General features: G+C 36.1%; 2 protein-coding genes across 2 annotated transcripts in view; one reads left to right on the top strand and one right to left on the bottom strand.

The window, feature by feature from the left end:
• Positions 1–15,063, bottom strand: part of LOC139149605 (vam6/Vps39-like protein) — a 50,593-nt gene extending 35,530 nt beyond the window's left edge. The window contains exons 1-6 of the mRNA XM_070721437.1: positions 14,880–15,063; positions 13,814–13,879; positions 10,937–11,047; positions 5,523–5,617; positions 4,749–4,844; positions 912–1,004 (exon numbers count right to left, since the gene is read on the bottom strand). Coding sequence (XP_070577538.1) covers positions 912–1,004; positions 4,749–4,844; positions 5,523–5,617; positions 10,937–11,047; positions 13,814–13,879; positions 14,880–14,952 — 534 coding nt within the window. The 5' untranslated portion in view covers positions 14,953–15,063. The remainder of the gene's footprint in view (positions 1–911; positions 1,005–4,748; positions 4,845–5,522; positions 5,618–10,936; positions 11,048–13,813; positions 13,880–14,879) is intronic.
• A 31-nt stretch (positions 15,064–15,094) lies between these two features.
• LOC139149604 (protein O-glucosyltransferase 1-like) lies at positions 15,095–17,950 on the top strand. The gene has a single exon (XM_070721436.1). The coding sequence runs from the start codon at positions 15,498–15,500 to the stop codon at positions 16,701–16,703; it is 1,206 nt and encodes a 401-aa protein (XP_070577537.1). The 5' UTR covers positions 15,095–15,497; the 3' UTR covers positions 16,704–17,950.
• Positions 17,951–22,308: the final 4,358 nt, after the last annotated feature.

Below are 22,308 nucleotides of genomic sequence, written 5' to 3'. Positions count from 1 at the left end.
ACCAATCACAGATTTTAAGCGGGTGGCCTCTTTTTAAAAACAGCGCCCTCACACGGTATTTTGAATACCAAGGAACGCCCCTTTGACCATATATGGACATATTTAGATTACAGGTGACTGTATACCTTTAAGTTTACTATGGTAGCAATAATTTACTCAAACGATGAAGGGGTGTATATTTTGGGTAAAAACCTCAAATTTGGTATTAATGACAACAATTAATTTAAGTCGGAAACTTGATACTATTTTCTAAAATGTAATATTTCATTTAAAACAAGAGTATATGTAAAAATTGAACAAATATCTTACAAAATCCATCTGTAATCTTTTCATCACACTATGTGTACATTGTGTAGTGTGTAATTCAACACCTCTCCTACATACCAAACCAAATGCACATGCAGTTTTCTGTGTGCTTGATAAACGTTTTCAATTTTTTATTTGCCAGAAACTGCATATGAGAGAGCAGTCACCAGGCATTCACAGACGCTTGAACTTTCTTATCATTTTTCTAACATATTCACTAACACTACGTGACCGTTCTTCTTGCTTGCACACCGATTTCAATGCCAAAATCAAATTAACGTCGACACTTTCAGCAACAGATGTTGATGGTCATTAGATTTTGGAAAGCTCATTATCCAACTTTGTTATTGTCACGGAGTAATGTACATAAGCCTAAATAACATTACTGGAACCGAAGATATCACCCCAGATTTATGCTTTATTGGGTACTTATGGCAAGAAATGGTTTTGGATTCTTCACTGTAAACTGTATACTTAAATACATTTTATATGCACATACTGTGAACAACACTTGTCGCAACCTTCAAACTGAAAATAAAAGGATGCTTAGAACTATAAAAGACAACCACTACCTTCTTAGAAATTGTCATCATTGGTCTACTTACTTTGATCAAGAAATAATCTCTCTTGAATCCAACACAGAGTGAATCACCACACCATGACATGGCTTTGGGTACATCAGGAACACCTAGGTCAGCCTGAAATTCAATTATTATTATTAATTATGTACAGTTAAATGAATCTAAGAATTTCATTTGAACTATTGAATCATAAGAAAATGATTTATGCAATTCAAACAGAGAAGTACCTCCAACTACCTGCCAGAAATCAGAAAAACATTTCTACCACAGGGATCAGAGGCCAGACTGAAATAGATAAATACTTCATGTTTGACAAATTCAACTTATGTCAAAGAACTGAAAAGTAAAATAAACAAAGCTGCTCTGAGCAGGTGCAATATCATGAATTGTATTTAACAACACAGTGAATCAATTTACACAGGAAAACTGTGAGGGCGCTGTTTACTATTTACACCATTTCAGGAAAACTACTTCATTTAATGATGGATAGCATCCCTGTCACTGCGTTTTAAGACTGTCAACAGGCATTAACACTGCCTTACAGAACCTTTGTAACTGAAGATTACCAGACTTTAAGAGGTCAATAAAAAATTTATTGCACAAATTATTTGCACCGGGGATTGAAGTTTTATAGTTTTCACCATTGCATATTGATTGTTCTTTCTGATGACCCTGGTACTGGTGATATAAATTTATTGATTTCCACGCATGTCTTGAAGAATCTGTTACAAGTCTGTCCAACATCTGAATCACATTCAGAAGGGTGAATCACTCAATAAATGCACAAAAAGCTTTGTTTTCACTTGTTCACCATTGTTTTTTCTTTAATGTATGATCCATATCTGTTCAACACATTTTAATAGCTCTAAAGTTGTACAAAAATGAAGAAGCTTCCATTCAAACATATTAAAAAATAAACTGCTGTGGAGATCATGGATCGGCCCTGGTTTCATGATGTTAATCCACAATTATGACTCATAGCAAATATCATAAAATTATCCTCTAAGTGAACACTGATGACATATTATTTCACTATGCCCTATTATAATACGGTAAATGGCTCTTTCACCTTTGAAACAGTGGTTAGAAACCTACAACTTGTGCAACACGTGCAAAAAATGTTACATACTTATAGTAGAAACTCTTGGGAGACTGTTGTTTTTTTTCAGGGAGGTAGTGAGATATGTAACTGCTACACTACAGCTTTGGCGCACTGTGCACTGAATACAAATATATCTAAATATTGTATGTCATGGACTTAGAGAAACCATTTTTCTTCACAGCAGTATTAAATCATGCTGTGGAGCTCTTCGGCAAAAGGTACACTGGGCTGGCACTGGTGATTTATTTCGGTCCTTCCTTCCTGCCTGCCTGTATGCCTGCCTTGACCTACCTACCTAACACAGACTGACATGCAAACACTATTTCCTGTCATGATCTCCAAAGAAGGACAACTCCTGTTCCCATGCATACAAAAGCATCAGATTTAAATCTGGACAATATTCCATTTTTGATGAAAAATTGAGAATGCGCTGACAACGAGTTCAGTCCTAAGTCTAATCTGCAGATGTGATGACCTCTGACCTGAGTGACCTCATATATGGAAAAATGGCACGGAGACAATAGAGGAATAACTCCGTCACATATTGAGTATTGGGGAAGTATGAAATATTGGCATAGAAACCCTGTAAATCTTTCACACTCAAAATGAATGTAACAGATGGATCTAGTGATGGAGATATATGATGGTGCTGGTTCCACTGTGAGAAGAGACAGCTCTGTACTACTAGTTAGTGTTGAATGACAGGCCCATACTTAGCAGTGATACAAATCTTGTCATTTTAAACAAATTGCATAACACCTTCAAAATTTGGTAAATTATCTGCACCACAAATCTGTGAGTGGTAAACTTTTGGTCAAGCTTTCCTCCAAGAATCTTTCAACCAATCTCTCTCATAATTATAATCAAGAATAAGTATCAGGGCTCACTGTGAAAAATTTTGATATTAGAACGACAAATTACCAAACATTGCTGATATTTGAAATACACCTTTTGAAATTCAAATATGATGATTAATGAGTAAGTGCATCATACAACATGGTCGGGTAATGCCATTTTGACCCATTTTCAATATGCTACTGTCCCAAAAAATATCACAATGTGGATGAATGCTGTACTTGCCTTTGCCTGTGCATTCTCTGCATTACATAGATCACACTGGTATAAAATGTTGTAGTGTACAGACCATAAGAATTTTGGCACACAGTCCATGCAGCCGACAATGAAATGCTAATGATATGCATAGTGTACAATTTTAAGGTCTCCTCGACTAACTTTCAGCTGGTTGCTCACTTTCTACTATTTTTATAGTACTTTATACAAAGGCACAGACTTATTCTACCTGCAACTTAAAACTGATAGTGATTTTGTAGCTCATTCTGGACTATTTTTCATATAGCTGGTATCAGACAGTTTGTGTTCGTGTCGGCTACATAGACGATCTGCCAGAATTTCAACCCAAACACTCCTTAATTGCTTTAGTTATTTATCTCATACACACACACACACACACACACACGCATGCACGCACGCATGCACACACGCACGCACGCACGCACGCACACACTCAAACACACTTTAACACACTCACACACTAACACACTCACACACACACACATCATATGGAAGACTTTTACAGTCACAGCTGTTTTATTGGTTTTGTGATTTAAACATGTAGGAAGAGCTACAATTTTTTAAAGTATTAAACGTAAGCATAGAAACATGATGTTAAAAGAAAATTTTAATGGGAAAGAATCGTTGTACAGTAAGTGTAACCCCATTATCAGAAACATTTTGTGACTTTCTTTCATTCCAAATCGGTACACTGATGATTATCACAAAAGGGGTAGTGCAATAAGCTTCTGAAAGTCATAGTTTGTGAGGTTTCACAACATCAGGGAAATAAGAAAGAAATTCACTCCACAAGAGCACCTATTTTTCATTTTTAAAAAAAGGACCGCCATGGTCTGAAATATATTCAAAATGATAGTGAGAGATGCAGCCAATTATTTTGATGTAGCCAGACAGCAAAGAGCGAACCATATCATCCGTGTGCCTGATTGCATGCAAAATTACACATTAACTCATAACTGTTACGATGGTGCAAGCAATATCGCAACCATGCAACATCTGGTGAAGCAGATAAACACAAGCTGCTGAAAACTGATATATCTCTGTGTACTATGAAATAATTCCATTTCTGTCGTTTCCTTAAATGTTTGTGATTTTTGATTTTTTATCACTCCATAGCTTCTAACCCAGTGTCTATTCTGTAGGTATAGTCTTTTAGGTATCATGGCTGCTTTGATAATGATATATACCCTTTCACCGGCCAAGCACCCCCACCCCACCCCCCTCCCCACCATATATACTGTGAAATAATTCTGCTTCTGTTGTTTCCTTAAATAATTGTGAATTTTTGATATTTGTTAATACTGTATTTGATATTCCAAACCTTCTAACCCTGTGTCTAGGATTCAAGTATACTCCTCCTCATAACATTACAAACTATGTACTGTGAAATAATTCTATTTCTATTATTTCCATAAATAACTTCGATTTTTGGAATTTTTTTAAATACTCTAACAGCTGCTAACCCAGTCTATAGGATTAAAGTATATTTTTACTCAATATGAATATTATGAACCCTTCCACCAGCCAGCTCCCCTTCCCCCATTTATCTGGTATATATGTCAACTTGCCATGTTGAAAACAGAATATGTATCAAAGTCTGGCTGAGACAGAGTGATACAATTACAAAAGGAAAACTAACGACACTGAATGGTGCAGCGTTTGCTTACCTGTGTTTCATGGAAATCTCTATTCTGCCAATAAAATAATTGTAGTTTCCTTTTCACAGCAACGCACATCCTCAAAGTGTATAATGATCTCTGTTTCTGAAAAATGAAGAATTTTATTTCAATATTTCCTGCTTGGGACGCTGGAAGCAAGTGACGAATGACATAACGTACATGACGTATTTACATTGCATTTTAACAAAGGCTTGAACATTTGATCTATATTTGAAGGCTTTTGAAAACGTCGATTGCGTACACACAATTTTCACGGGCTAAACATAGTATAACCACAGAACCTTTCTGGGTCTATGCTGTAAAATATCATGCCTAGTAGGTGAAAATATATGTAGGTTTTTGGCGAATACTTCTTTTTACTGACTAGGAAGTTGGAGAAGTGAGATGCCTGACACGATATGGGCTAAACATTTATAAACATTTGATTCACAGAAAGACAAAACTAAACCTTGACATGACTAAACTAAACACAGATATTGGCTACCAACTGAGAAAATTGAGACGGGTACCAGACAAGTGACGGATAATCTGAGATATCAGAACAGACTTTTCAGAGTTGATAATCAGCTCACTACATGCGTCACATGTTTTTTCTCTATTCAATCTACGTGTTCTTGCATGCACTGATGAGATATTAGGGAAAACATCCTGAAAATCCCTCTTAATATCTTATTCAGAGGATTTCTGATTTCAATGCAAGGGACGAGTTCATAAATTTTAACTTCAAACCCCATGAAAAGCTGACACACATAGATTACCAACCTGTAGATCTATAGCAAACAGGGTTGCTCCTCGGGTCTTTGTCAGGGTGGTTATCATGGAATAGCCGGTCAAGTCGTGAACGCTGATCACGTTGTCTGGAAATCAAAATGAAAATAAGGAGAAATGTCAGTCAAATCTATCATTACTTACTCATCAAAGATAATACTTATTGAGATTTTTGTTCACTGAAAATGTGTATGGATTAAGCGGTTCCTTGTCTATGAGACAAATGAACACTCTCACTTGATGAGAGGAAAAGAAAACAAACATGAACATAACTAAGTATGTGTTTGGTGAGTTTTAATAAAACTATTAGTAGGGTAGTTTGTTGCAATAATTTTTCACTTTTCTTCAGAAACAGGCAACATTTTGTAGAACTCTGATGCAGTAAGCATTTCCTACAGCTCATTTCCTAAGGGGTCAGTCACAATCAGGGTGCGCTAGATGATTTTCATTTGTTATGGACATATATCTGCTATTCAGACTGATATCATATTGCTTATTTGTTTCTAATAAATAGTAATAGTTGTAACTAACTGGTCACATAAAGAAATATGGCATATAGTGTGCAGGTTTGGTTGTACATCCACAAAAATGCCTTTAAAAACTGTAAAAAGTAGCGTTATGCTGTTTCACTTCAAAATGTACTTAATTTCAAAATGTTTTTTGGAACACAGTGTTAAAATTGTGGAATTTTTTGCTCACATATGTATTGCAGAACACCTAACTTTCTTTCACAAGTTATTTCATGTGATTATGTGCATCGGAACAGAAACTGTGGTATTTTTACCAAAACTGTAACATCGTTATGTTTTTGTGTTTGATGACCATAAGTACATATACCTTTAGTTTATATGTAGAAAAATGGATAAAATATTGTAATATTGAATTTAATTCCAACCTCAACATCCATAGCAAGCATTTTATACACCAAAATTTAAATAAAATTGCATATTGTATTGTTTTGTGAATAAATGAAAATGGAGATCGTTGTGGTCGGAAATTTCTTGTAGCGTCCGTGACACACTCATATCTTAAGGACAACAGGAGTTATAAAAGATCTGATGTCACAGGCCTAAGTGTCAATAGGTGCCTACCTTCAATAAACAAATTATATAATTACTGTCCCTTGCGTTCACTATTAATATTCCTAAAACATGGAAATGTAGCATCCGTGACAGTGTAGCGTCCGTGACGGTGTTTACTACATAGTCATAATTAATAACTATTTAAAACATTTTAAAGCAGTTAATCCACTGAAACATATAAATACTAGTGTGTATTGTGTGTACATACATGGAGTTGGGTTACAAAATGTCTTCAAGGCATAAAATTGTAAATTTGCACAAAATTGATTTTTTAAAAAGTAATAAAACACTCAAAAAGTTATGTTGAGCATCAACTGTAACACTTAGATTGGTGTTTTTTAAGAATGCAGTAATTATATTGAATATGTTATTAGAATTCTAGTGAAAAGAACAATGAATTCTGTGCTGTATATGCATTTATTATTTGTATTCCATTTCAATTCATTATGTCACGGATGCTACAATAAAATGCAAACATTGTTTTTCAGATTATAAGCCAATCTAAATGTGAAATAACCACCACATTTTATTGTTTTGTTATCACATTTTGAATTTTAAAAATCAAGGGGGAAGAAATGACATTTGTGTTAACTCTGTCTCCACCACTTTCACATATTTCGAAGGCAGAGAGTACGAACGTAAAGTTGGCGTCATCCTCATCCTCATCCTCATCCTCAGGTGACCTTTCTAGCTGACGCTAAAATGACACTACTCAGCATCAGCTTCAGCGTCGTATCCAAAGATTGCCAAGGTTACGCTACCCCATGATGGATAATGATTCGCCCATAACTTAAGAAATAACAACTCCATTTTTTTCAACTTTCTTTTGAATCCTAAAACTGGTTCGCAGGTAATATTTTATCATTAGAATATCTCACATGGACTAGTTTTTTGGAAATGTTCGTAATTTTCAGTCCATGGATCCGTGGATGTGTTTGTTGGTATCCTCTCAACTCTTGCGTTAAGATTTTCCAAAATTGGTGCAAAATAGGTATACATGGTCCAAAATGTGTAAAAATCGCCACCATGAGAGGTGATATGAAAGCCCTAATTATTCAAAGGACATATAAAACAATTAACTGGTATAACTATGACTTGAGGCCTGAAAAGTCAATGTATTAAACATAAAACCTTTGAACTTTCAGGAAATTAAGGGCTAAGAATGTTGCCTTATAACTACAAGGTGAGAAACGGATATTGAGAGGAGAGGTAACTAAATATTATGAAATGCAAATCCCACTGTGTTTTAATTAACATTTACAGTGATATGAAACTTGGAGCACATTTTTAAAGTCGTTTTTACACTTATCATTCCATCAGACGCATTCGGGAATAATCGGATCTGACGCCGGTGGAGCTGACGCTGTAGCGTCATCCTCATCCTCATTTTCGCGTGACCCCTGAGGCTGAGGATGAGGATGAGTATGACGCCAAATTTACGCTCGTCAGAGAGTACAGATACATTATAGAACAGAGGTCAAAGGTTGGCAGACTACATCTCTGATCTCCAGCCTCACCTAGGTGTGTGTGCGCCCCATCCTGACAGGTGTTAGAACAGCTGCAAGCCATTTGGATTTCTTGGGTGGTGTGTCAGATACATTGTAGCAAATTTTATTGTGGGACCACAGGTCAAAGTTTAACAACCTGTCTCTCTAGCCTGATCTAGGTGTCTAGTTTTATCTTGGTTTTACACTTTAAGGCGCAAGCAATGTTAACTTCTGTGTTTTTTGACGTATTGAAAGTTTATTACTGGTATAGACATTTTTCACATACTCCAACTGATTTTTGCAGTAGTTGCTATAGCTTTCTTGTTCAATTTAAAGAAATTGTCAATGTTTTGACACAATTTTCACAATTTAAATGTTTGACAGAGAAAGGTTTTGGAGAAAAGAGAAAGAAAAAACTAGATTGTTAATTGCTTTTTATATTTCAAATTGACCTAACTTTCAAGTTTGATTTTGGTAGCATCCGTGACAAAATTACATGTCATACTAAACAGAAAATATTTCAGAAAGAAGTTCATTTTGATTACACTGAAAGGTATTAATATTGTTGCTATAGCATGGTTAATTCATGACAATAAAACTTTTAAGTACAGCTTACCAGCGGAAGGACATAGAGAAGTTGAAAGTCCTATTAAAAAATATGATCAATATTGTTGTATTTCTCACTAAACTTGAGGTTGTGTTTATTCATGGAAAAATTAAGTAAATCATACCAAGTATAGCTTATTTTAATGCCAATATGCATTTTTATATTGTAATAACATACGAAAGCATTAACAAATCATTGTTTAAAATTTTATAATGACATTTGTGTTTCATGTACAACATTTCTGTAGCGTCCGTGACACTGCGTCAACCATATAAAACAATGTGCACTGTGGTAAAACTAATGACGTTTGCTTCACCAAATTTTAGGAAGATATGCCCCATACCATAACCTTTCAACATATTATTTAACTGGACAGTTATCATGAACTTGAAATTTTGACCTCAGTGACACACTCTAGCGCACCCTGATTGTGACTGACCTGAAAGCACATATTCTGAAACTATCCTATTGTAATACAGATTATTGGGGAATGTGAAAGTCTTTCCCTATACCCCAATAACAAATACCGTACTCGTCCGAGTATAAGCCCCGGTTCGGCAACACTAAACAGCGGTTAAACTAGGGGAGGGGCTTATACTCGAGCAACCCATGTTATCTGGCATGGACACTTAATTGATGCTAATTTTATGCACGATTTTTTTCAACACCACTCGATCTTTCTATCGCTTTCAAAATCGACTTACACATCCAAAGAAATTGATTGTACAATCTCTGAATACAGAAGTGACATTTTGGTGAAATTTCAGCGTCGAAAAAAAACCCAAACTTGAAACAAAGACGTCATGTATGCTGCTGATCAACAGTATTAGGCTATATGTAAACAGGCATGCATTGCCCACACGGAAAGGCAACTCAATATTCCAATATCAAACTGTCTACATCTTGTGAAAACAACAACATAGCAGTGAAAATTGTAATAGTCACCAGGAAAAGTCTTCACAAATGAAAGGATAATTGCTTCAAACAAAAGAAACTGCAGGGCATGTTTCAAGCATGAAAACATCGTGGCCGTGAATAATAAACAATGGCGGACGTGAGTGAGACTATTCTATTTAGGCGACGGGGGTGAGTAGGGTCAAAGAATCAAGATAGTACTGGAAAAACGTGTCATTTTCCTTACGATATTGTCAAGGGAACTCCAGTTTCCCATTGTTTTAACATCTTTTAATGGTTTCTTTATTATCTAAAATTAATTTTACCAAGTTAAATGACCAAATATACTCTCCTAACCTTTCTGTATTTGAGTTACACTAGGGTAGGGGCTTATACACGGATGTAATGCATTTTCTAAAATCCTCTAAAATCAGTAGGGGGGCTTATACACGAGCAGGGGCTTATACTCGGACGAGTACGGTATGTACATTTAAAATACAACTTTTCTGAGCAGGAAAGAGTACAGGGTTTCATTCTATGTACATGTATATACTTTCCCAAAGATAAATTTTTGACCTCTTTGATTATCAAACAAATTTGGAGATTTTGAGCATTTGGAATTTTACTTATCACAGCACTCTTGTTGGGTCTTTGAAAGAGAACCCCTCACTGGCCCTTTGCTCTGTACCAGCTTGTTTGATACTACACAGTTCTATACTCAGTGTATCAGCCTGCGTGTTTATGCCATCATTGGTTGAGCTAGGCAGAGTGCAGCCTGGAAAGCTGGCTCAGCTAACAACTTGATTGAATTCAGATCACTCTATTAAGTTTGACTACTGTGGGTTACTGTGGATGAGCATACACACAGTCTGTGACACAGCTTAAGTAAGCTGCATATCAGATGTAAGTGGGACTACATTCAAAGGGATATGCAATTCTAATGTATCGCTGCTGTTCTCTCGTATGTTTTACTCTGTCACTGAACCTTTCATTCAGATATATCTATGTCACACTGTTGAAAGGTATAACAAATGCTCACACAGACACACACACTCACAGACACACACACTCACAGACACACACACAGACACACACACACACACACACACAGACACAACACACACACACACACACAGAACAATTACAATTACAGCTACAAAATAGTCTCACAACAATTTACCTAAGTCATGGTTGACCCTTTTCAAAATATGTTTAGAATTTTGATATTAAATTTATGTTTGTTTGTTTGTTTGTTTGTTTATAGGTATTACATGATCACTTTGTTCATGCAATTTGACATTGACAGTTTACTTGAAAAATGTCTTGTTATTCACTTACCTGACAGGGATATGAGTATTTGAAATTCTGGCACGCATGCTAATTGTTGGATTGGCTTCTTAGCGAAAGACTTGTTCGATCTTTGTAAGTTGACAGCAAATCTCTCACCACCTAGGGGACGTAGAAAAAAATTATGGGTGTTTTGACTGGCTAGAACAACAACTTACATCATGAAATGAGTTAACCACAGCCAACACAAAATGTAAGTTCTTGTATGGAGTGATGTTGATCTTTTTTCATCAGGTGTCATGCTGAAAAACATCTCCACAGTTGTTATGTGGTAGTATGTCTAAACAGACAGACAGACACAATTTTGTGAGTTTTGTATCTGCTACTTCTTTCAAGTTATGCGTGATTAAAGGTTCAACACAACTTGGAAATATCTTCTTCCTTCATAACAAAACTCATTTGAAAGACAAAAAATCCTCACAAGGAAATGCGTTGAAACTGAAAGATACTTCAAGTAAATCAGTTATAAAGATATGCATTTCCACTTTTCATTTCACTATGTAACTATATATGTTCTGATGATACATGCCTTGAAGAATTATTATTTTTTCAATTTCTTATCCAAATACTCACACACTACAGCATCCTGTAGCATTAAAATTGTAATGTTTTCAAATCCATATAATTTTGAGAAATTTTATGATATGGTAGGTTATCGTAAAATTTTACAATATAAAACCCTTACAATAACATATCCAAACAAATTTGCTTCAACCTATAAATGAATACGTATTCATGCACATTAGGGGCAACATCAAAATTCTAATTATTGGTAAAAAACTTTATTCTTCAGGTTTTCTTCATAACTTTACAAACTTCATTGGTGTATATTGAACCAACTGCCAGGCTTATCAAAATCAAATGAAGCAAATATTAACCCGATCAAGGGGTTGAGTTGAATATAACACTATTACATCATAAACGAGAAGTTACAGGACCGTGGGTGCATAATAGGGGGATTACTGATGATGCAGCTATTTGCGTACACCGGGCAGGAGTTTTTGAATTCTCATAGCATTGCTCTGACCGTATGAGAAATTTGAATAATCATGATGGGCACTTTCATGACATATGCAAAGAGGGGTCAAATGGTCGTACAGGGAACACATTTTGAAACACATGCGTTTTCTGACAAAAAATGGAAAATTTTTTCAGTTTATTTTCGACGCAAGGTTAGTCGTTATATATTCACAAACATCATATGCAAGATTCAATGACAATAAATGCCTGAAACATGGCAAAATTACAAACTTCAGGGAACAAACATGGCACATCCGATCAGTAGCATGGCTTTTTCACGTTTGCATAGATTTACGATAATCCGGCTTTTATAGGGGAAGTTCCTTGTCCTATTGTAATATTGCATTGCATGGAATTTATGTAAACAATATTTGGTAATTCATCAAGCTGTAATATTTAATAAAGCGACATATTATTGGCTTGGAGGTTGCTCATTAGCATATTTTTGGTAAATGATAACTTCATTTGACCAAATTCCCATTTACAGTTGAGTATACATCAACATACCAAATACACAGGTAATTTTTTGGCCAAAAAGGTAAAAGAAACCCCATACGACAGATATGCGTAGTTCACCACAATTTGAACAAACTTAACTAAGTTTACCCCTAGGAAAATGCATACCAAATTTCAAAGCAACTGGACAAGCAATTTCAGAGAAGATTATTTTTTGACCAAAATGGGAAAATTGCCCCAAAAACACATATATACAAATTTCACCATAATTTGAATAAATCTGACAGAGGTCAACCCTACAATCATGCATACTAAGTTTCAAAACAATTGGACAAGAGCTGTCAGAGAAGTTTTTGACCAAAAACAGGGAAATTGCCCCAAATATAATACAACAGTGAAAATTTCACCACAATGTGAATAAATCAACCAAAAGTTACCTTCAAGAACTTGCATACTAAGTTTCAATCAAATCTGGCAATTGGTTACCGAACTTAAGGTAGCTACATACAAAATAGACATTTTCAGATTTTTATTTTTTCTCACTTGAAGAACTCCTAAACGCCAATAAAGTATATATTTTCTGATAACCCTGATATAGGGAAATCTGACAGTACCCCTTTTCCTGCCAAGTCCATATTTCACCACCAGGTCAAGATGGTTAAAATTAATGAAACACAACATATTCCATATGGTGTATTTTAACATAATACTGTATATTTGAAAGCTGTTAAAATGATAAATACTGTAAACTTGATTTTTTTGGACAAAAGATGCTATAACAGACCAAGCCAAGTGGGTGAAAATACGTCATGTTTTGGCTCAATACCGCGTTTTACTGACTTGGCTGATGGGGAAGTGATACTGTCTGGCAGGAAAAGGGGTACAGTACACAGTCATTATTTGCATAATAGTCACGTGATAAGTATTTTGCTGAACCTTCCAAAAATCGGTTTTTCCTCCCTTTAGTAAACACACTGCAAGATTTCCGTTTGAAATTTGGGCATTGACAAGCCTTGGTAATATCCTTTGGAGGTCTCACTACAGCAAACAAAAATTTGTATCCAACACTCAGCTTTTCTCATAAACCTTCTTAACATTCTTGGCATGGACGACTGATCCAAAAGATTGTGACAGACTTGAAACACAATATGGAAATCAAAAGGGGTTGTTTTTGTGTCATCATTTAAATTGACACCATTTTTATATCATCTGCTCTTGCAAAAAAAAACCTGAACAGCTTTCACAATATTATGATCAATTGCAGGAATTGTCATCAAGGTGACCGATCACAAACTTATGTTTCCATGGGAAAAGTCTGTAACTTTTCTCCATGGTAATGGAGCGGCCATTTGGCATCCAGAAAACATATCAATTGTTAACAGGCTAATATACCTGTTGAGGATTTTATGCTGTACACCAGAAGATGACCTTGTTTTGTCCCAACAAGCAGCACATCGCCTGAAAGAAATTGAAAAACCTGATAAGTGAATAAAAAAATGCAGTGAAATTGATTCTGAAAAAACAATATCTTTGATTTAGTTGTTGGTGACAAAAATGTAGTTGTCACTTTGTCACTCATATTGCACATAACCACATCAGTGACAGTTTTTGAAGGTGTATTATTTTGGCTCATCCTTTTTAAAATCAGGCCAATGGTAACAACAGAAAAGATATAACCTGTAAATCAAAATGTGAAAGCATGGTTATGAAACTAAAATAATATAATTTTCCACAGTGAGAAGTATTTTAAAATAAACCTGAAAACTTGATGTTATCCTTTACTTGATGTGTACAATATTGATAAACACAATGCAAAATATTCATAGAACTTCCCGTTTTTGAACATTTGTAATAATGCTTGATATCTGTTGACAGAGATACACATGCCTGTTACTTATGATTTGAGTATATAAAATGCTACCCTGAGTGGTTGACTTATATTCCTAGATGAAAACAGAATCTGTCTCTTGCAATGGGTGGAGCATTGAGTGACCTAGGCCATGAATGTGTCAAAGTGGTGTCGCTGGCCACACAAAATCATAACCAACACAACATTCTGACATTAAAATTTGTCACAATATTAATACGGTTATTGGTGCTATTGTATCCTGTACTATTGTGGGGAAGCAATAGAAGGGCAAAATTGAATTGTAAATCACATTATCACAAGCCATTATTGTGACCCATGTATTATAACGAATTCAAGGTTTGACAGAATATTTACTAAATGCACTGGAAACAGTGTGGAAAGTATTATTTGAGAAGCCCGACATGAAAATTTCGGCTCCAAGGTCTATGAAACTGTAACGCTTGACAAAGCAGACTGTCTAAATGATTTAATGGATTTTCAGTTCAGTATTTCTCTCTCTACCTTCCAGTACATCATGTCAATCTGAGCACAAGCAATTCATGAATGATACTGAGTTTGACGTCACGCCTCTCAAGATTTCCAACTTACCGTGGCACGCTATTGACTCTATCTGTAACGGGAGTTTCTCAAGAATTGGTTCTGCCTCGTATGCATCATGCATTGTGCATAACTGTTCTGAATAATGCCAAATCTAAGAGAATTTCAGCTCCTTTTAGTTCACACGTAAGTTCATGTTAGGACTGTGGGCGAATAACAAATTATCATGTGATCTTCGAGGTCGTTTGTAGAGGGCGCTATTTCGCCCTCTGCACTTTGACCTCCCGCTGTATCTTGTCATGTCTTGAACTCTGAAACAGTGCTGTGCCGCGCCCAACTTTCTTCTGCGATTTACATTGACTTGAACTTGCTAAGGAGCATCGCCAGACCATTTTTCGTTGGTCCAGAATACGGAAGAGCAACGTGAAGGACATTTGTGTTACATATCGGGCGTAACGATAGCCAACACAGGTAAACGCATATCGGCGGTCCGGCGGAAGTACTGTAATTTGTAAACGTGTCCTTCAACAAGTTAATTGTTCTCCTCGCAACGAGCTACAGCCACGCTGGCGTGCTCGTAGTGAACAGTGAAAGCGTTACGGGCGTAAACGATTTATGATCTTTGAAAGTGGAATTTTCAAGCGCAACAAAACACGCGGTTGAACAACGATGATTAGGGCCTTAATCCATCTTTTTTACGTATCCGTTCTCATACTGAACGTCTGTTATGGTTCTGAGGATGGCGACGACGAACCGCCTAGTGCAACGCCGCCTGTGAAAACCAAGTGGGATCTGTACCTTAATGAAGTCAAGTTTGGCGTCGAAAAGTACAAAGAGTGTGAACAAGACGTTCGAGAGTGCTCCTGTCACAGAGACGTGCTCAACAATGACCTCAAGGTATGGAAGGACAGAGGTGGCATCACACAAGAGCTGTTCGAGACAGCCTTAGGGCAGAAAATTGGCACGCACTACCAGATCATAAAGCACAAGCTGTACAGATCCAAGGAGTGCATGTTTCCGGCAAGGTGCAGTGGCGTTGAGTACTTCATCCTGAAGATCATCAACAAGCTTCCAGACATGGAGTTGATCATCAACGTCAGGGACTATCCTCAAAGTCCAAAATACACCGACCCCAAACCTGTGTTCTCGTTCAGCAAAGTCGACAGTCAGATGTGGGACATCATGTACCCAGCGTGGACATTCTGGGAAGGTGGTCCAGCAGTGTGGCCATTATTTCCAACGGGTCTTGGTAGATGGGATCTGTTCAGGGACTCCCTTACTGCGGAAGCTAAGAAATGGCCTTGGGAAAAGAAGCACACGAAAGCATTTTTCAGGGGGTCCAGAACCAGTGCAGAAAGGGATCCTTTAGTTCTACTGTCCCGAGAGGAGCCAGACCTTGTCGATGCCCAGTACACAAAAAATCAAGCATGGAAGTCAGATAAGGACACTCTAGGAGCACCACCAGCGAAAGAAATTGGCCTAGAAGAACACTGTCCATACAAATACCTCTTTAACTTTCGAGGAGTGGCTGCAAGTTTTCGTCTGAAGCATCTATTTTTATGCAAATCTCTGGTTTTCCATGTCGGCGAAGAGTGGCTGGAGTTTTTCTATCCAGCCCTCAAACCCTGGGTACATTACATCCCAGTGAAGAAAGATCTCAGTGATGCCAGGGACCTGATAGAGTTTGCAATGGAAAATGACGAGGTTGCCCAAGAAATTGCCGAACAGGGTTACAACTTCATCCACGACCATCTTCGGATGAAAGACGTGGAGTGCTACTGGAGGAAACTTCTCCTAGAATACGCCAAGCTTTTGCAATACAAACCAAAACGTCATCGTGAACTGATGCTTATTAATCCAAAGGATGAATTATAGTTTCCGTGTAAGCTCCTAAGTTAACCTCAGAGTGTCCCACTACTTTATTTTGAAATGTAGTACATTAGTCATTTTCAAGATTCCTATTGGACCACTTCACATGTCATTCCACTTTCATTACCTATTTTTAGACAATGTTTAGCTGCTTCCTTCAAATTTGTGTCTTGATAATACATTTATATTTCTCCAGTCTTTCGTTTTTAGACAAGAGGAAATCTCACACATGACTGAGCAAAATGACAAAGTTCATAAAGAGAACTTTCTGCAGCCAGTATTGTCACTACCACTGTAGCTGATATTTTAATTTTGCACAGAATTATCGTGATTACTGTCAGCAAAACATAAAGAACTAACTACCTGTAACTAGCCTTAGCACAACCAATAGAATACATGATGTATTGCATTGGTAACAAATTGAAAGTTACAGAGAGCTGTCAGTGATCATTGATGGCTTTAACACACAGACTCAGTCACTCCATGCTTAAAAAGGCGCCATTCTCAATCCCAGGTTCTCGCATTAGCGAATGTGTCAACAGCCCATTAACAGTTTGTCATTCTTTTGTTTTCCATTGAATATTTTATCAAGTAAATAATATTTATATTAGATAAATCTGATAATTGAGTGGGGGCTTTCCAGTTTGTGGAGGGACTGTGGATAGACTAACCATGTCATTTTCATAGCAAAACTCTGAAACTCATATTAAAGTTTTCTGAACAACTTTCAACCTTCGTGATCCCTGCCTCTTAGATGTTATAAACCTTTGATCAGAATTGCCATTCTCAACTAAGGCTGAGGTTTTGTATGTCATCATTGCAAATTTTATTCAATGAATCTAGTTTTGTTACTCAACTGACATGATGAAATAAGTAGTCTATCAGTAGCTTCAACTGTGTGAATATTTGGTATATTATTACATGTAGATGAGAAATATATTCAACCTATTTGGATATCATATGTGGTTAATATCAGTGGGATATCTTTCTTTATGTTTTAATACCCAAAGTCCAGAGTGAGTACAAGAAATTTATATTTTGAAAGATTAATTGACCAGAAGGAAGCAACTTTGTTACTTTGTTATGGATGCGGGTGTTTGTTTCTTCTATTCTCTGAAATGGACTGTTTGACATATTTTCCAGAAGTGAATTCCTGTTTGCCTTGTAATTTTTGGCGTACTAGCACTTTTGAAAAATCTCTCTATTTTTATATCATGTTCCCTTTTGACATTAAAAGTCTACTGATAAAGAAATGGCATTCCATGCATGTGTTTTTAAAAGCTTGTTCATTTCTTATTTGTGTCATTTGTAAAATTTATAACTATTGCATTGTCAGAAGACACTCATATAGTGTTTAATCCAAGATACATGGCTTACCACCTTTGATAGCAAATTATTATCCACAGATTTGCAGTTTTAAACAATATTCATCGATATAGATTATGCAAATGAATGCTGTACTGTTTTGCATTCTTAGAGATCCCATGTCATATGGAAGCAATGTACCCCCCCCCCCCAGCTCATAATGGACAAAGCAAACTTTGCACAACATGAGATACGAGGCAAAGTCAGGTACATTATGGAATTCAAAGTTTGCTTGAGTCCATTATGAGCCCATAGGGGTACATTATTGCTATTATTTCATAGTTTTGCCAATGCCAGTGAATTTGTAGATGTAGAAAACATCTGGGGCTATAATGCTGGACAATTGGATACAATATCAGGAATAATCAGAGATGATGACATCACAAAATTGAATGGTATTGACAAAGCTGTAATATACCAGTAATTATCTCCAATGAGTTCTCTTTGTGTGACGTTGGATATTTCATCACATTGATACACCAAGAATTATTAACATGTTTCCAGTTGCATAAAAATCAAATTTAAGAGAATTTACCAAACAAAAATCCAGCAGTGAAGAACTTGAAATTTGAGACTCCCATGGTATATTGCAGAATTTCTATCTGATCAACATCACAGAATTGCAATTACAACATGATGCAAATAGATGTGATCTGGATGAGCACATAACTAGACAGCTAAAAACCAAGTTCCAAAGCTACTTGGTCAGCAATTTTGCAAAACATAAGCAACCAAGCAGCTGATACAGTCCTGCTTTCAATTTTTCAAACACGATACAGTGTTCTACCCTGGATTTTCTGGTACGGTGGTGGCTAATTTGCATAACAATATGGCCACCACTCTATAATTGCTCTGGGGAGAACACTGCGATAAAAATGACAATGATCTGATTCTCCCTGGTGTTCAATCATTCGCAGATCGCGCTGAATGTTGACTTGATGTTAGAAGTCAGAAATTTCAAAACAAGAAATTTGATTTTGGAGAAAAGAATCAGAGCACCAAAAACTGAACATGAAGATAAGAGAAACATCTGTTGTGGTGATTTTTGAACAAAAAAAATGTGTTAGTTAACATAAATGATAGAGTTGTGGCTCAAAATGAGCGATTTGGCCTAAAACTTTCCATATACAAATTAAATTATAATTTCACAAAAAGAATGAGGTTATAAGAATCTTCAAACAAAATTTGGAAGCCATCAAACAAGTGGTTTTAAAGATGTTTTCACCAGAAATAAGAGTTTATTCCAAAATATTATGCAAATTTTAAATAATTCTTTAAAGCTGTCTGATAAGTTCTTTTGACCAAAATGCAAAAATTGGCCAGACATTGACAAATCTAAACTTCATCATCATTTGTGCAAACTTTTATTAGGCCATTCCTACTGGAACCAATAAACCAAATTTGAGAACTATCAGTTAGGCAATTTCAGAGAAGAATAGGTTTTGACCAAAAATTGGCAGCACATTTATGCATGCAGATGTCATCATCATTCGGATAAATCCCAAGGCATCTAGAAATCTAATTTCACAGCTATATGACAAGCATTTTCATAGGTTGTTTTTGATGATCAGGACTGAAAATATCAAAAGTTGAAGTGTGTCAATTTCATGATCATTTGAACAAGGCTAAATGATGTCATTCCTAGGAAATCACAAACCAAATTCAAAAGCTATTGGACAAGTAGGTAGAGGGAAAAAGTGTGAAGGAAAAGAAGTAAAAATACTTCCAGATATAATCATATGCAAATTTTATGCTAATTTAACGACACCCAGCAATGTACATACAACATATGCACGCAAGTGGACCAGTGCTGGTGCAACCACTCAATGATGGAAGCTGACAGACAGTTTCCAACATAATGAGCTATGCTTAATGCAGCATGACATGAATGTGATATTCTTAGCAGTTACATACAGCCAGTTAAGCAATACTGGAGAAGTCAAATTTAGTCATCCATAGAGTTGTGCAAACCAAGTATAGCAGTACTTTGTTGTGTAGACTTTTAGAGAATTACTACCAATTTTGACAAAAATAGTGTCAATGATACTGTGCTCTCATTTAATTACATTTAGCAGGCTTATGATATTTAGTAGCTTCTACAGGTCTTTGCTTATGATAATCGTAACGTCAAGTAAATTTTAACACATTTTGATGCACCGTCCTACAAATACCAAGGCAAAGTAGTTGGCAACTGTTGCAATGGACACTCATATACAACACCATGTAGCCTGATACATCGAAATTAGTGATACAATCTACCAGTCCCATAGTGAAGATTTCTCTTGTAATATTGTATCATGATCATTGGCATACTTTTGGTAAATGATAATTTCATTCAGACAATTTCCATATAAGCCAGGGAATTCAAGAGAATTTTCAGAGAAGCTTTTCTAATCAAAAGTGGAAAAATTGCCCAAAAAATACAACTAAAAATTTCGCCGCAATTATTAAAGTCACCAAGTTTCGATCCAATTTGGCCTGTGGCCACAGAACTTTAGCAATTTGTGGGCTTCTGCCTTTTTAAAACTCATTTGCATATTTTGGACATTTGCACTTTCATTTGAACAAATGCACATCTCCACCTCTGGGTGCAACCTGTACACCAAATACTAAGATTGTAGGTGCTGTGGTTTTTGAGTTTTGATGTGTTTTGATACATACATACAGGCAGACAGACGCCTCCAACTTACCATATAGGCTCTCTTTGATATACATGTATATATGTACATATACTAAATGTGAGCTAAAAATGACCCTAAGTATAAAATTGCAAAATTCATAAATTGAGTGTATGTGACTTAATTTCTTAGTGATAGTTGTCTCTATGGGGATTAAAATAGACAACACAAATGTTAACATTGTATTGAGCCCCATTCTCATTTATTCAAACTAACAAATACCATGGAAGCCAATTTGTAGTAGTGATATTTTTATTTCAACATATTCCATTGGGGCACTCCAACCATCCTTGTGTTTCTGTTTCTGTGACCCCTGAATATCATTACTGTGTGAGCGACTGGGTTCAGTTACTCTTCCTCCATACTTATAAATGAAATTCTCAAACTATCAGAGATAAACTGACTTTTATTCCAGAAACTGACTTGACAATGTTGTGATACATTGTTTAACTCAATAGGACAAGAATTTAACCTTGACACTGAAATACAGGACTTGATATCAGGAAAATTCTTTGCACAGGAAACTTGCCCTGAACTTGAAAACTTGTAATGTGCATTTGAAGCCAGTTGAAAGGTCAATAGGCTGTTATCATGGCAACAGGGCATACATTAACCTGTAACTTGCCCCATCGCTTTTTTGTAATCCATGAAGTTAATTTTGATGAAAACAATAAACAACCTTCACGGTGAACGAAATAAATATGACAAAAAATATGTAGAAGTTTCTATTTATGAATCAGTCAAGATAGAATCACAAGTTTTACAAATTTTGATGGTGTTCTGCTTGAAGGCATTACAAATGTTCTGAATTGAAATTATTGCTGAAGTTTGAGTCATTTTGTAAGGGCAGCCCTACATTCTGGTGCTATTCAAGCAAATGAAATTACAATGCACAATTTACACAGTGTCATGCTTGTATTCAGGAAAATGAGGAAAATGACAAATATGGTAAGATTTTTACTAAACAATAAACCTGTGAATTCATGTTGATATTTCGATGCACAAGGATGTACCAGGTGTAACAAAAGTTAGTTACCATGGGTGAAATTACAAGCAGTTTTATTTATTTTTGTATTTCACTTCCATTTATCTCAGTTGGTTTGCATGAAAAGGCACTTCCTTATTTTCATGTTGGACAGGTCTGAAAAACAAGCATGATAGTTGCAGCAGTAGTTGATTTAAAAGTGGTTGTACGATATTCAAACTGCAATATTCACTTCACAAGGCTATGGTTCACAGCCTTCCCTAAATGGATTGTTTCTTAGAACACATCCTCCTTTGATTTGCAACATTTGACAACTGATATGTGTGTAAACACCACTGCGTCTGGCGAAACAAACTGATATGTTCTAAAAGAATTCTGACAGCAAACACTGTATCATAGGCATGTAAATACGTCAGCCAAACCACGGATGGCAGTTTTATCCAGTATTCTCTCTGCAATAAATCATACGCAAATATGCATGAAACAAATTACTGCCAACTGTCAAAGTTAGACCAGGATGATGCAATGGTCTTCAAAAGCACCTAGTCATTTTGTAACCTGAACATGTCATGTGACGTAAAAG

Source organism: Ptychodera flava, chromosome 14 (assembly GCF_041260155.1).
Source record: "Ptychodera flava strain L36383 chromosome 14, AS_Pfla_20210202, whole genome shotgun sequence".
NCBI classification, from domain to species: domain Eukaryota; kingdom Metazoa; phylum Hemichordata; class Enteropneusta; family Ptychoderidae; genus Ptychodera; species Ptychodera flava.
This window is presented reverse-complemented; position numbering and strand designations above follow the sequence as displayed.